Here is a 16,710-nt window from a genome sequence, read left to right on the forward strand (position 1 = left end):
GGGGATATCAGTTTTACATCCCTGCCTGCTCGCTGGGAAGCAAGGATTGAAGGGAAGGCTTATTGGACAGAGCAGGAAAATAGCCACAGACTCAGGCCCCTGGCACCCTAGGTCTGGCCAGCCCAGGCTCCTGCAGAACCTGGATAGAAAGACCGAACGACAAGGGGTTTCCTCATACTTTGTCGCTAATAACCTGGAGGAAGGATGCCTGCCTTTCATGAAATACGTGCACACCGAGTGAGAGGGGGCCATCGGAGTGAGCACATCCGACCTGGAGCCCTGACTGGGCTTGACGAGTTAAATGAGCCATCATCGGGACTTCCTGGTCAACCCAGCCACCATGATCACAGTAGAGTGCTGGCTGAACGCTCCCAGAGCAGTCTGCCCTTCAAAGCGTTGTCAACTTTGTAATTTGCATCCCTGCACTCTCCGGAAAGCAGGGCTTAGAGGAAAGGCCCATTGAACAGGGCTGGAAGAAAATTGCAGACTCGGGCCCCCAGAGTCCTTGGGGGGCTGTCCACGCCCTGGTGGCACCTGGGGGAGAATGACTGGACAACAAGGAGGAACCAGGGACCCTGTCCCTACTAATCTGTAGCAGAACTGCCCACCTTTCTTGTAATCTGTGCATTCACAGTGACAAAGGTGGCTGTCAGAGAAAACACACTAACCTTCTAGAGCCCTCTCTGGATTTAAAGAGTCAAAAGAGGCCTCATTGGACTTTTATGGCAACCCAACCATCTGGAAGCGCCATAGGACTCATTACACCTGACCAGATCATCAGGGTTTCGAGTGACCAGATGCCAGGACTCAAAGGACGACCAACTGGTTGCTCTGTGACTTCTGAAAAAGGATTCAACTGATCCTTGTAGGGGACAGGGACTATGAGGCCTGGGTTCTCGGAGCCTGAGCTGGGTATCAGGCAAGGTTCAATGGGGTGGAGCGTCTTAGAGCACAGACCCAGGCCCGGTCAGAGCTTCTAACCCCAGACAAGTAGGGGCAGCCTCCCCAGTCCGGCAGGACCTCCTCCCATTCACTTTGAGACACAGAGGGGTGGATAAGGGAGCCTAGGACCGGGGGAATCCAACCCAAGGCAATTCAGAGCTCGGACAGAGGACTCGGTCAGAGTTTCTTATCCCAGGGAGGCGGCTCCAAGCCTACCACCCCCTTCATGGTTCTTAGAGACATGGCAGGCCATGGAATTAACCCCAGGGATGGGGCTTTCCACCCCAGTTTCCAGCCGGGTCTCTAACCCAGGGCCCAGTCTGAGCTTCAGGATAAGCGAAGGAGACTTCCTGAGACCTGTGTTTTTGCCTACAAAGAAGTTATTGGTTCCTGAAACTCCTCTCTGTCTCCTGTTTTTTGTACCTCATGAAAGATGCTGTGATCAAGAAGCTCTGAAAGGTCTCTACTCATTAGTGGCCTGGACTCTGCTCACTAGTGAACTGAACCTGGGCTAGTACTCGATTATCTGGCTTTTAGGTCTCTGGAGGACCAACCCGTCTTCCAGGACTAGTCGCTTCCTAGCTTAGAGTCCACCTAAACAGAGACGTTCTTTGCCTTAGCCACATATGAGCATCAGGACCCAAAGGCCTGCAAAGTATTCACTTCAACCGCAATCTTGTGGCTCAGCCTTGAGAAATGACTGATCTCTGAAAGCTTCCACAGCTTCCAAAGTAGCCACTTGTGCACTAGAGGCACTTCTTGGAGTGGCACATTGAATTAGCTTTCTACAAGCAGACAATCATTGTAGACATATATAACCAATTACATTATGGCTCCACATAGAGACACATTGATTAGGCAGCTGTTACATTTTAATAAGTTCGCAAAGACAGCATCCAATGGTAATGAGGGTGTCTTCTTTATTTAAGTGTAAAAAATCAAGAGATCCCTTCTAACAACTTCAGGTCTGTTCTGTATCTTCTACCTAACTGCAAGACTACCAATTCTAAGAATAACATTCCAGTGCTGATGTGACTATTAAAACAGTCATGTCATCACCTCATGCAGGGCTTTAAGTGGGCCGGGTCCTGCCAGTGCTCAGCACCGGCAGTTCAAAAACGTGGGTGCTGAGATGTGTCCCTATCGGGCTCGCCATTTCTGCCCTCACCCTCAGGGTGAAAAATAAATGTGAACTCTGCAGCAGTACCGCCCTTCACTGCCTTTGATGTAACTTCAGAGAGACTCGTTATAGTTCTTTCAAAGTCTCATCATGTCAGAACTGAAGCTTTTTCAATGTTATATACAACGAAACCGTAGCTGTTTATTTATGTTACGCAACTAACAACAATTGACAAAGCCAACAGTCCTGCCTTGTTGTAGGTGTAATGTTACTTGTTGTATTGTATATCTGGATGCAAGGACAGAAGCAGTAAAATACCAATCGGGTGGCACACTTTGCTAGGCACTGATTTGTAGCATATGTGTTTTTAAGCCACGCCCTTAATTGCATCAGCCACGCCCCATTGGGAGGCCCCCCTCCAGTTTTTTCATCCCACTTAAATCCCTGACCTCATGGAAACAGAACTCCCAGGCTGTGTATGGATACGGTAAACATGGATACAGAATGCCACAGCAGCCTTCTGGTCAGAAATTTCCTAAACCCCATACTTGCTGCAGTTCTCCATGCATGCTTCTCACATGTAAGTAAAACAGCTACATATCATCAGCTTTCTTCCGTGTGCCTCTTCAAGTGGGCGCCAATGAGGGTTAATATTGTGTAGCTGACATTTACTACGCGACGTAGACCTGGTGAGACAGGAGTGTGGAAAAACTAGCTAGAAGGTAAAGCCAGCTGAGGTTGCAGGGCCAACTAAAAGGCACGATTTGCAAAGAGGTTATTAGGATTGCTTTTACTTGTAGTCTTAGACTGTTGTCTTATCCAGTGATTCACCAGCTGGAACACATGAACTTGCATGCTCACACATTCTTGTGCAGCCTTTATTGTATCTTCGAATTCCAAAACGTGACTAAGCTGAGAATCAGAGGATTATGTTGCACAACAGTCCTATTCTCATAAAGGTTTTTTCATTTAGCTTGCCCTGGACCTGATGTTGTTTGTAATCTCCCTCTCTAGAAAAGGAAAGGTGCCACCTTTACTGTCAGTCAAAAGAAACTGGTGATGTTGTGTACATGAAAAGGCTGGTTCATGATGGGACTCTCTGCTCGTATAAGGACCCTTACAGCGTCTGTGTGCGAGGGGATTGCCTGGTGAGTAAACTCAATACCCTACTGGCGTTCATATATGATACTAATAGCGTAATTAATTATTTAAAGAGTATCAAAAACATTGACCAGCATCGAACATTACCTTTTAGAAAGTATACAGTGATATTATTTATACCAAAAAGGTATAAGTATGATTTTGTTGTCCCATCTAATTTCACGATACTGTTGTGTGTCACAATTTTGAGTTAAAATTTATCGACGTGAAAAAATATCGAGTGCTGGCTGTTCACCACTATTGTATTACTATATCATCAAAGTATGCATGCATTAAAGTATAGATATACTGTTCTTAAAGGAGCCGTTCAGAGTGGAGAAAAAACGGTCTCTTCTCGCATTCCTGCATCTGTCACTAATAATTAGCATTGTAGCAACATTGATGACGTCAGCTGGTGTTTTGAAATCTACCGCACCAGAAGGCCCATTTAAGTCCAAATTTATGTGCCATGAGGAAATGGTTAAGGTAAGTAGCTGCTGCGTTAAGAACAGTAATTCAATACTTACCTGGATGTACTTACCTTTACTACTTAGAGATGGTCGTTACTCATTATTAGCTGTGTGGTGAACACCTTGCTGAACAGATTGAGCCATGAGTCTATGCCCATGCGGTCATGTAGGAAGTTGACTCTGTACATACTATACCAAAATTAGGTATAGTGTGTACAGAGTCAGTGGAACCCCACAGGTAGGCAGAGGTAAAAGTAGATAGCACCTTGCTCTCTATTTGTGGGAGTGTGGGCGAGCAGTAAGGCTTTATCAGAAGGTTGTGTTAAGCCTTTGTTGTACACACTCAGGCAAGAAATGATGTCAAATACTCAAAGACCAATTTGATTGTATAAAAATATTATATGGATATATTTATTTTCTGGAACCAAGCAAGCCTGGCACAGGTAAGTGTAAATGGTACTTTTCAAGGCATGTTGAACAATATAAGAAAACTGAATGACTTTGTTACAGGTTTGTAAAAACTTGGAATACAGTTGAAATTACTGTTAGATTACTTTTGATTACTTTACAGATTACTTTATGGATTACTTTTTCTACTCAGTGTGACATGCCTAGATATCACACTGGGACATCTCCTAGAAAAAGGTAAGTGAATCAGTTTTTAGATATTTTAAGTTTTTCAAGTTCTCATACAAAGCCAACTCCACACACAACAATTTTCACAAGAAAGCAGTCAAAGCAGTTCTATGGGAAGAAAATCGGTTCCAAAGTAAGTACTTGGGTTTGGGGGTTGGTTTTCTAGGGTTAGAACCAGGGTACCCCCAGGGTCAAGGATACACCCTCAAAGCAGCCTCAGCGGCACTAGGGCGGCAGGGTGCAGAGTGCTGAGGCCAAATGTTATCCAAATGGGAATTTGGGGGCCTCCAGTTGGAGGCTGCTCACAAGTAGGCCACAAGATTGTGCGAGCAAAGCTTCTGGTGTTATGCTCAGGGCAAAGGGGGATCTGAATTAGCACCCATAGTACACCCACAGCGGACGGTGCGGCTGGGTGCAAGGTGCTGTTTTGGCTTTGGGTGCCCTGTTGATTTCAACGGGGATTCTCCGATTGCAACAAAGACTGCAGGCTCTGGGACTATGATCTTCTGGAGGTGACCACCGGTTGGAAAGGTAAGTTGTGATGCCTGGGAATGCTGGGGCACCGTTGGCTGGGCCACCCAAGATTGTGGGACGTCGGGTGGAGGGGTTTCTGTAGGCATCGGGTTGTCTTATCAGCTCTGGTCGCGGTCAGGGGGATCCTCAAGAAAAGGTCTGCAAGCATCAACTGGAGATTTGAGGTAGGTCAGAGATCATCAGCTCTCCAGCCAGGATCACCAGGGAGAACTCCTCGTGGTGTTGGGCCACTTGAACTGGGGCCTTGGGCATTGGATGCAGAGTGGTGCACACTTGTGGATTTAGCTGGGGCCAGAATCTGTTGGTGAGCAAATTCGGTGCTCACGGAAGACAAAGTCTTGGATTTGGAAGACAGGGCAGGTCCTTTGGGTTCTTGAAGGCTGCTGGCTGCATGACACACTGGGATTTTGCTGGAGCAGATTTGAGGGGCGGACAAGACAGAAGGGCTGGGGCCAAGTCAGTGGGTGTCCTCTTCATCTTAGTTTAGCACAGCTTCTTCAGTCCCTCTTCTTCTCTTCTGGTCGGTTCTTGTCTGAGGAGGCAAGGTTCGGGGTTGCCCCTAAATAGTAGATTTAGGGGTGCTACAGGTAAGTAAAGGTTGGCACCAATGGGTCTCTTCCATAGGGTGGATACAACCCCTAATATGTCACCCTCCAGTGGGAGAGGGGCATTTGCCTCTCTCTGCTTGGCTGGGTCCCCCATCTGCAAGATGGCGGGGACTGAGAATTGTGCTTCACCTTGCCTCCCTCCCCTGAGGGGTGGGGAGGCAAAGGTGGGCACTCCTCCCTTCCTCAGTTGGTTTTCCCGCTGATTATCCCACCCAAAGTGGAGGTCAGAACCGATGGGAGATAGTTGCTGGAAGCAGCAAAAGGCTGGGGCAGCTCACAAATGTGGCAACCCTTTGAAGCTTTCCCTTCGTGGTCCCTGCTCATCCTGGGGGAGGAGGCTTGGCACCTCGTACTTGATGTGCATTGTTTCAGACCTCAGAGAGCAGCAGGCTCTTGACCCAGGGGTCCAGAAACATGTCTGGTGGTGGCAACTGGCAAGCAGCTACTCAGACAGGACACTAGACGTAGGTCATTTTTCAGGGGACATCTCTAAGATGCCCTCTGAGTGCATTTTTCATTAAATCCCACACTGGCATCAGTGTGGGTTTAATGTGCTGAGAAGTTTGATACCAAACTTCCCAGTTTTTAGTAAATCCATTTTTGCGCTGTGGAGTTTGTAAGGAAAAACTTCCAGCACCATATTTTCTTAATGGCATTACAGCACTTACAGGGCTCATGCACCTGTACCCTCAACACTGTTATAGTGCACTCAGCTAGAGGGGTAGCTATCCTATGCCAGGGTAGTGGGTTGTAGGCATGGCACACAGGGATATGTGCTATGTCGACTCTTCACTTTGTTCTGCACCAAAACACGCAGCCTGCAATGGCAGTGTGTGTGTGTAAAGGTACAGAGCCTCTAAGGGTGGCACAATATGTGCAGCAGCCCATAGAGGCGTTCCCTGGCCACACTGCCCTTAGCACCTGTGGTACCATTTACAAGGCGACCAACACCTGCCTTTACGATCTTCCAAACCTCCTCTCTATGGGTCTCCAACACAGCTCCTCCTAACCCCTCCAGCTCGGTTACTGGCCTTGCTAACACTACTGCCCCCAGACCATTGGTCTCCACCCCTCTATCTCCCCCCAGGGTCTCAATGGCTTCTAACACAGCTTATCCTAACCCCCTTGGTTCACGTACCGGCCTTTCTAACGCAATCGACACAAGACCCTCTGTCTCCTCCCGCCAAGCTCCCCACTCGGACTCTGAGTCCGGTGCTCCTCAAACTACCTATGATGCAGGGCAAGCTAGCCCTTCTAGCCCACAATCCACGCCTCCTATCTTCCCTAACTCAGCCCATCATAACCCTCCTAGGATCTCTACTGCGCCCCCCCTGCACTCCAAAGCCACCATACTAATTCAGAGCATCCATTACTATATCCGGGATCTAACGAACATCCTTCACCTCGCTGAACTCTCCTTCGCCAGCCTCAAGCCCCGGTGAGGTCAGTGAGGTCTAACAGGTTTGGTGTGGTGAGGGAAGGGTTGTAGGAGAGGGCGAGAGCTAGGGTTTCTTCCTCTGATAGGTGGCAAGGTTGCTTTCGCGGGCGAAGGTGCCTCAAGGAAAGTGGTAGTGGGTATTTGGGGAGCTCTGAGATAGGAGGGGAAGTGGGATTCATTCTTCTAACCATCGAATATGTACATATCTGAAGATCAAAGATGGGGGTACCACAAAGAGTTACTGGAAGAGTGGGAGAACAACCGTGCAGGGAGGAGGAACACCCAATACCACAGGGCTATGGTGCCCGAATACTTACCCCCATATAGTGACGAAGAGGGTTGGGAGATTAGTACCAGGAGGAGGGGCGGATGGGGGGAAGAGCGAGAGGAGTCTAGGGGCCATATAGAATTCACCAGCCAGCTTACCTCCCTATCTCTAGTAGATACAGCAGCCTCGAAATGGTTGACTGACTGTCTGAGCCCAATTGTAGGGACCAGCACCAATTCCACCTAACAGATGGGAGTGAGGACAGAATTATCCTCAGCGAACAAGCCCAGGTTTCACGAGAATCGATAACCTCCCCCTCCCCCCCCAACGTTCCTACACAGTGTCCGGACCCCGGCCACTCACCAGCAGATACACTGTGCAATGATAGTAATCTAAGGATTTGACAGGGGGAAATATTACAACACCCAATGGTAAATCTTGCAACAAAAGAGGACAACCATTCTGATATAGTCTCACCATCTCCAAGACCCCCAACACTCAACCTGATCTCTTGGAATGTAGCTGGGCTGGGTAATAAAATGGATTGCCCGGAGTGGGCTTTCTTTATTAATTCAAAGAGTATCTGTCTCTTTCAGGAAACTTGGGCAAGAGAGGAGTACACATGCTCGGGGTTTGCAGTGTTTTCAAAACCCGACAAATGGGGGGGAAGAGGACGACCGTCAGGAGGGTTGGCAACTTGGGTAGCCTCCCAATTAGGCTGCAAGGCCATTGGCCTAACTGCCGATTCAGAAGACATATTACCTGTTCTGTTAGAATGGCCAAACTCCTACAAACTGATGATAATAAATATCTACTCGAGACCTGTAGCTGGATTACACGAATCAACCACCATTGAGGAACTCTCTGCTTTCCTGAGTGAAATCCCTAGGGACCTCCCTTACGTGGTTGGAGGGGACCTGAATTCGCATTATGAGCCAATGCCTGGCCTTCTTGATGGACCCTCCTTAGAGGAGGATTCAAGATGGCTGATACCTGCTACGGTGGCACCTCCACCAAGAGCTTGGACTTCCCTTGCACTACAGATCACTGCCTTCACCCTCAACCATGGTCTCAGGGCTTGTAATGGGCGTTTTAAATCAGATATCCCTAGTAAATGCACCTTCAATAAAATAGGAAGTGAATCCAGACTAGATTATGTCTTAGTCCAACTTTCTTGCTGGTCACAAATTATCGACTTCAGGGTACTGGATAGAGGGGATAGTGACCACAACGCCCTCGAACTTGAATATGCCATGCTAGGCATTGAAGGCATGGGACAGGACAAAGCAAATCCAAAAGACAGGGTTACTCTTGGAGAATAACAGGAGGAGAGTTAGGTGGGGAAAATTGGCCACATGTGGCGTTAAGTTATCCAGGCTTTATGCCAGAATTACCCCTGTGCTGGAAAAGGCATTCGCTCTTGGTACGGACCTTAGCAACGGGGAAAATAGAGAGCAGCTATCGCGAACTCATGAAGATTTAATAAACACCTTGGAGTCAGATCTCTTTGTAAAAGGCCGTGGTAGAACCAGTGGGACACATAAAAAGTCCTGGTATAATGCTTCATGCCGGGAATCAAAACGTGATCTCCTACTCGCAATTAAGGAGCGTAGATCCCGGGAGGAGATACAAGCAAGAAGACGGGCATATAGGTCACTGTTGGCAAATTCCAAGGCCGAGTGGGATCAACAACACTGGGAGGAACTCTCTGGTGCTTTAGTCACCAAAGACTCCCGTAAATTCTGGCGGTTAGTCAATAATGGCTCAGAAGATCTCCCCTCTGCAATTGAACCCAACATAGCCCCGAGCATTTGGTAAAACCACTTTCAGTCCCTATACGCAATAGAGGACATGTCCCTGAGTACTCTCCACTGTACCACATCAGGTGACCAGGAGAGAGAACCCTTTACAGAAAAAGAAGTCAGGGCAGCAATTGCGGGCTTGGCAGCAGGTAAAGCCCCGGGGCTCGACGGGCTACCAGGAGATCTTTTCAAGCAGGAGCCGGGGATATGGGCCCCCTACCTCCTGCTGATATTTAACGCGGTTCTTAAGGGGATGGAGGTCCCGGATACTTGGCTGGGTGCAGAGGTGGTCCCAATATTTAAAAAGGGATCCCCTCTGCTCCCAGCCAACTATTGTCCAATAAGCCACATCGATGTGTCGCAGAAGCTCTTCGGTAGGCTAGTATTGGACCGGTTGCAGAGCTGGCTGGAGGAAACAGATACCCTGAGCCCTTACCAGGCAGGATTTAGGAGGGGGGTCTCCACAATCGATCAACTATTTAGATTAAACCTAATGTATTGGAGGACTGCATTGATCGAGGGCAGCACTTTGTACACGGGTTTCGTGGACCTACGTGCCGCCTTCGATCTGGTGCCCAGACCAAAACTGTGGAGGGTAATGGAGGAGTTGGCCGTCCCGAAAGACATCCTCGCAATCCTGATGAAATTACCCCAAAACAATTTTGCACGCGTCAGGTGCGGGAGAGGTGGTAACCTAACCGAAAGATTCCCCGTTCGCAGGGGGGGTGAGACAGGTTGTGTGCTCGCACCGACCCTGTTCTGCCTCTTTGTGAACGGGGTAATCGCGCACCTGGCGGGGATTGCTAACACTGATGCCCCAAAATTGACCGGCAGCAGGGTGCCCGCAATCATGTTTGCGGACGACACCCTGCTGCTGTCCAAATCCCCGATGGGCATACAGTGGGTGCTAGATGGTTTCCTGGAATTCTGTACAGAAAGGGGACTTGAAATCAACCCACAGAAAACAAAATTGATGATCCTTAACCCCACGCCTTTCAAGTGTCCAAATCCCTTGCTTGGCACAGTGCGCTTGGAAAGGGTAGACACGATTGAGTACCTGGGGATAACCCTAAATCAAAATCTTACGTGGGGGGCGCACCAGACAAAAGCGAACATGAAGCTGGCCCAGAAGACGGGTGGTATCATGAGAATTGCGGCCAAGTCATCATATCGGCCCCTCAGCCCCGCCATCCAAATCTACAAAGCACAGGCGCGGGGGGAGTTACTTATGGGGGAGAGATCTGGGGGCCACATTCCATCGTCCAATCTGTTAACCACAGAAAATAAATTTCTGAGGCAGCTGACAGCTCTTCCACTAAGCACTCCACTGCCCCTAAGACTGGATCTGGGTCTGAGGCCTATTACTGAAGAATTAGGACTTAAACCATTATCATTTTGGCATCGTCTTTGGAGAAGCCAAGATCTTATCTCCTACAGATCAGAGTTACAGGAATTCTTATCTCTACCTAATGCCACCAAAACCCCCTGGTTAAAATACATTGGAGAACTTGTGAGACCCTTGGTCTACCAGAACTATGGTTAGACCCAGAAAGCACAAGTACCAGGATTTCAAGGAAAGTGCTGTCCAGAGCATACTATGACAAAATGCTTCTTCGAGCCATGGATAGCGCATGAGAGGGATCTCTGACACACTGCTTTATTACAATTAAAGACTCATATACCCTTGAAAGCGTTTTGGATGGCATGACTCCTGTACTCTTGTCAATTCTCCTGATGTCTCATTCAGTACATCCAGGAGGAGATATGTCACTCAATATTTAAACAGACCAAATCACCGGAATATGGGCCACTTGTGATTGTCAATCTTACTTAGGATTCCCATCAAAGACTTTCAGTTATTTGTTTGCACTGCGATCATTGTTTTGCACTGTTCTGGTTTTTAGAGTGGAAGGGGCTTATGTAGAATAAACAGTCCTTGGAATAAGTTCCCTATCCTTTTTTAAAGTCACCACTTTCATTATTATTTGTGCACTGCACTTTCCCATCAGATCAACGTCATATGGTACAACACAGTGATTGTGGGTGGTTACCCCAAGCCGACCATGAGGGTATATTAATGTCTCAATGATCAAGAGGCACGATACCCTGGTAGGATTACCAGATGAAAATATTGATCCATACATGTCTTTGATAGGAATCCTAAGTAAGATTGACAATCACAAGTGGCCGATATTCCGGTGATTTGGTCTGTTTAATTATTGAGTGACATATCTCCTCCTTGATGTACTGAATGAGACATCAGGAGAATTGACAAGAGATCACAATTAGATTCTCAGTTTAGACCCCTAAGTTTGTTTGTTCCATATACTGTTCCTTTGGGGGATAGAACTTAGGCGAGGTCTTTAAATATCCCTCTAGCCCTCCATTACCGTTTGTTATTTATATGACTCCTGTACTAACAAGGAAATTATTCCTCCAATGGAGATATGGAACCCTTCCTTTAATGTCTTTCACTAAAGCTTGGTCCTGCAGGTCCATCACAGAGATGTGCCCGGCATGTGATCACACTAAGGAGAATGATGTTCACGTGATCTTCTTCTGCCGAGCCTATCAGAAAAGTAGGAAGATCTGGCTTGTTCCCTTCCTCAAAAACCTGGGTTTTAGAACATTTTTGCCTGCATATCGAGTTTTAAAGACAAATCTATCACCGCCAACTGTATTTGCAGTGGCAAAATTTGTAACTGCAATGTGTTATATCCGAACCCGATTGATAAAGACGGTTGGAGACTCCTGAAAATTTGTACCCCTAGATGCATTATTACCCTTTTTATTATTATTTTCCTTTTAGACTTCCAATGTACTGATTTTAACTGATATGGTAAATTTGTATATCTTTTATGATCTTGTGATCGAAATAAAGATTTGAAATTGGTAATACTAACTGCGCTGTACACTTCCATCCCTCTTGTACTCAGTACGCCCCCTAATTTATGTTATACTCTTGTGATTACATTCCTCTTGTACAACTCTATGACTCTGTAAAGGGCTCTGATACCCTAATCGGGTCAAGTTTGCGCTCTATAAAACACATAACTAAATAAATAAATGTGGACAAAGAGTGCCAATTGGGTTTTGTCTCAATGCAGTTTAAGGAAAGAACATAGGCCCTTGGTACCTGTTTGGTAGAAACCCAGGGCAAACTCAGTCAAAGTACATCAGCAGTTTGGCAAAAAGTGGGGGCAACCATGCAAAAACAGGGCACTTTCTTACAAGGTAGCTTTCAGTAGATTGCCCATATAGCTGCTGCTTTTATAATATTTATATAAACTTACATTTCCATTCATACAAAACAACATGATACACAAATAGCACCATGACCTGTTTTATTTAACATGATCACCCCAAAATATTTATTTATAGAAAAAAAAGCAGAATACACAATTGAAGGAAGCAGATGAGGCATATTGTCTCTTATTGTTTATGGAGGTCCATCATGATGACAGTCATCCACAATGGAATCTGCCATTAACTGGTTGTTCCTTGCTACCTTGGCAGAGTGCTCCATTGAAGGGAAGTGCTGGGCAGTCTGTCTTCACTTTCCCAAGCCATCCTGTATCTCATACGACTCCTTTGCTGTTTGCCTGCTGTTAGAAATGGGGGTCTCCAGTTGGCAGAGGTATGTACCTTTGTCCAAATAGGGAACCTTCTTCCTAGTCACGATAAGGGAGTTACACTCCTAAAAGAACCCCTGCTCACCCGCCTGGTAGCTTGGCACGAGCAGTCAGGCTTATTCTAGAGGCAGTGTGTAAAGCATTTGCGCATAACCAACAGTAATACAGTGTAAGCACTACAAAAGAACACCACACCAGTTTAGAAAAATATCCAACATTTTTATATACTCAAGACAAGACCAAAAACGATACAGAATCCACAATACAGTACTTAGAAATCTTCAGTTATCAAAATAACCTTGAAAAACCGTTCCTTGAAGTCAATAGCTTCCTCTGGGACTATCACAGCGTCGTGAACAAACAAATCCAAACAGTTCTGGCTGACTACGGCATCGTGGGCCAGCTACGGTGTCGGAAAAACCTGAAAAAAGCACCTTTTAGAAATGCAGGACATCTGGGACCTCTCATTGAGCTTCCAAAAGCACTGCATCAGGAGGCGTTGGTTCTGGAGGTCGGTGCAAGAGTCGTGTCTTTTCCCATGACACTGAAAAAGGAAGCTGATGATGTGAGGCATATGGAATAAAGGTAAGCCTGTTGAGGCACTATTGGGGGTATAGAGATGCAAAAATAGGCATTAAGGTGGAATCTTGACAATTTTTTTAATGTTGGTTTCTTACAGTGAGGTTGGTCCTGATGAGAACCCGGAAATAAAAGGGGTTTGAAACGCGTAGACCGTGGAACTACCCAACACTTGCCCAAAATTGTGCTTTGTTGTATCCAAATAAACGAAACTGTACAATAGGATTTAGTAACATGTAAATATTGTATAGGATATAAAAGGATTTGTGATCTAATGCAAGATTGTTTGGTATGGGAATCACAAGTGTGAATGTTCAATATTTTTTCTTTTGATAGTGTGGTTGATGTGAGTGCGGGATGGCGAGAGAACTGTGGATTGTTGAAAGGGATTTCTTTATTTTTTGTGTAATGTATATATAAAATGTGTATCATATGTATGTTTAATGTTAAAATAAAAAAAATGTTTTTGAAATTTCGATAATCAAATAAAAGCGACTAATGAGCTTGAAGATGGTTTGATGGTATGTCCACACATTTTTGGATAAAAATAATTTTCAAACAGATAGCAGTATTGGCATTGTGTTTGGTTGCAGGCCCACTAGTAGCATTTGCATTACCAGCCCTGGCACACATAGTGCACTTTACTAGGGACTTTACTAGTAAAGCAAACACACCAATCATGGACAACCACATACTATTACACTTTACACGGGGAGCACTTGCACTTTGACACTGATCAGCAGTGACAAAGTGCTCAAAGCATCTAAGTTGACAACACCATGTCAGAAAAAAGGTCTAGGGGGAAAGCAAAAAGTTTTGGGAACTTAAGCCAAAAAGGACCAAGGACAACAGACCTTGTGGTGGTTTCTCTTGGGGACTCTGTCATGATGTGTTCTGTCCTTGATTACAATGTTGTTCTTTATACTAACTATCTCCTTAAACACTGTAAAGTGCTCTGATAACCGCAAGGGTTATGTTTGTACAATTTAAAATGTATAAATAAATAAACATAAACATTACATCCGTACACTTCTGCTCTCAGAATTCAGCTATCTATTTAATCAGTTGCTAAGTGTATCTTTGCCCAAGAACCTGAACAGAGATCTGCTGCAAAAATGCTAGGTTTGGGCTAGGCAAATACTATGTACATAAACTATCAATACCCCTACCACAAATTTCACAGCCATCTTTAATACCACCGCTACCAGTATCACCAACACCAACTATATGTATACCATGAAAACCAACAGTACCATCAATACCACCAACAATACAAATAGTAGTACTGCAAACACAAATACCACCAATACCCCCACTAAAACCACAACAACTATCACGTATAAAAGAACACCACCACCACCAATGCTTCAACCAATACCAGTACCAAACCACCACCAATACAAACACTAATTGGATTCATGCCCCACTGCGGGTCTTACAGTAAGGGAGTGATGGGCTCAAGTTTGCTGGTTGTAGTAACAAGCCTAGCCACTGGGAACAGTGCAGCTTTTTATGTAGCTAATAGACATTTGGTGTGCCACTGCCACAGTAGACATTCCAAAATCTAGTCTGTCTCTGACCAAATAACATATCCCTGTTTTTTGGTGTTCTAGGGGAATAATGTGGTACCTTTTAGAGGGTGTGGAGATGGTATTTGCATATGTGGCACCTTCTTTATATGTGTAATGAGTGTAAGACCCAAATCAAATGTGAATCTCTGCTCTTTAGTAAGTTGAATATTCCATTAAGTACCCTGCTTAAGTTCCCTGTTTAATTACTGCATCTTACTGTTTTTCCATTAAAACATGTAAGGTTAACATGTTTCTGTTTCACTTTTTTAGTAGTGTGGTTTGCCCTCGGTGGCCTGTTTGTTTCATCCAAGAAGGATGAATGTCGTTACTAGTTTGAGTCTCTGTTGCTTGGTATCAGGTCCCCACAATCCTCTACCTCTGACGTGTTCACCAAGTAGATATTGTTGTGTCTTCCTTATGTTTCTTCATTATCTAACTTTACAGGGAGCCTTGGAATCCTTCAGACTTAAATATCTCATTTGTTTCTCACTGGTGTATAGTGGTTGATCAAAATTCTGTTCATTGTTTTCGCTAGTGTTGTTTTGTTGGTTTTTTAGCATTGATCATTATGACACTGTGATGTTATTAGTCATATTTTCAGTGTCATGTTGGATTGCTGAAAGTTGGTGAGACTAAAATCAATTGTCAGGTGACTTTTTGTGAATCTTGGATTTGAATAGAGATTTCCTCTGGACAATCCTTGAGTGCAAGTTGACTCTATCGTTGTGGTCTGACTTTTGTTACAGCATCCTTTCACATCCTGTGGGCAGAATAGACAGATCGGCAAGCAATACCTCAATCACAGAAAGCAACTTAAAGTCCTCTTTCTTTGACTAGGGTTTCCAAAAAGATTCGTTGCATGAGTGACTAAAGGCCAAGCATTGTCCCTTTATATAGGTTCGGGTAGCCTATCCCAGATGTTCAGGCTTATGTTTAAACCACAGTTTTTTGTGCTTTTTCCAAGGTGCATGGGCTAAACGGTTTTAGCCTTAAAGTGGTTGACCACGCAGGCCACAGTATTATACTATGTGAAGCTCACCCAGGTAACCCTCCATCTGCATCCAGATAATCAGCTCAGACACTTGGAGGCAGATTTATGAGTTCTGGCGCATCTCTGCAAATCAGCAGGGATGCGCCAGAACTGATGCGTCACGCAATTCCCTCCTTGCGGCACAACAGATGCGCCGCATTTACAATGCGGCGCACCATGGTGCAAAAAAGGGCAGATGCGTGACGCTTCTTGTGGTCTATGGGCGGCGCATTGCTGGAGTAGCGTCGCAAGTGCGACGCAACTCCTGTAATGTGCAGAGGCCACCCATACATAACGTGGTGCGTCACTCCTTACGCCTGTTTCAAGCAGGCGTAAGGATTTGATGCAGCAGCCTCGTAAAACCGACTCAGTGAAGTCTTGTAGATTTCACTGCGTCAGTTTTACGGGGCTTTCCTACGAGGGAACGCCCACCCTGTGACAGAACGCCCACATGAAACCTGATGTAGGTTTCATGTGGCACCGGGCTTTACAACGTGACGCATCTGCGTCACGTTGTAAATAGGTCGCAGGGATGCGCTACGTTTCCGCGCCGTTGCGTCATGCAACGGCAGCGTAAACGTGGCGCAAGTCCATCATAAATCTGCCCCTTGGTATGTGGTTATGTGGTTATGACCATCAGTTCAAGCATGGTTCCTCCCCTGCTGGGTGCTCTATGTATAGAAATATTCTACAGCTGATGACGATTGTGGTCATTTTAGTAATGGGTAAGCTAGAGCCAAACACATAACCATCACTTTGTTTGGCAGGTATACCATATCCTGTTTAGAGGGAAACTTAGTAACTCATGAGAGCAATAGAACTAGAAAATAGCCCTGTAGGAACGATAGTTAATGACTGACATGCCAGGCTAGAAAACTTGGGTAAAGATTAAACCTTTTGTCTTCCAATTCTGACATTTCTATTGTTATGGTCATGGGCC

The 16,710-nt window shown here is 45.7% G+C and overlaps 1 protein-coding gene across 1 annotated transcript in view; it reads left to right on the forward strand.

The window, feature by feature from the left end:
• Positions 1-16,710, forward strand: part of ADAMTS2 (ADAM metallopeptidase with thrombospondin type 1 motif 2) — a 1,719,397-nt gene that overhangs the window by 1,412,301 nt on the left and 290,386 nt on the right. Inside the window, exon 13 of the mRNA XM_086931466.1 lies at positions 3,077-3,210. Coding sequence (XP_086787592.1) covers positions 3,077-3,210 — 134 coding nt within the window. The remainder of the gene's footprint in view (positions 1-3,076; positions 3,211-16,710) is intronic.

This window comes from Lissotriton vulgaris, chromosome 7 (genome assembly GCF_964263255.1).
Source record: "Lissotriton vulgaris chromosome 7, aLisVul1.2, whole genome shotgun sequence".
Classification (NCBI taxonomy): domain Eukaryota; kingdom Metazoa; phylum Chordata; class Amphibia; order Caudata; family Salamandridae; genus Lissotriton; species Lissotriton vulgaris.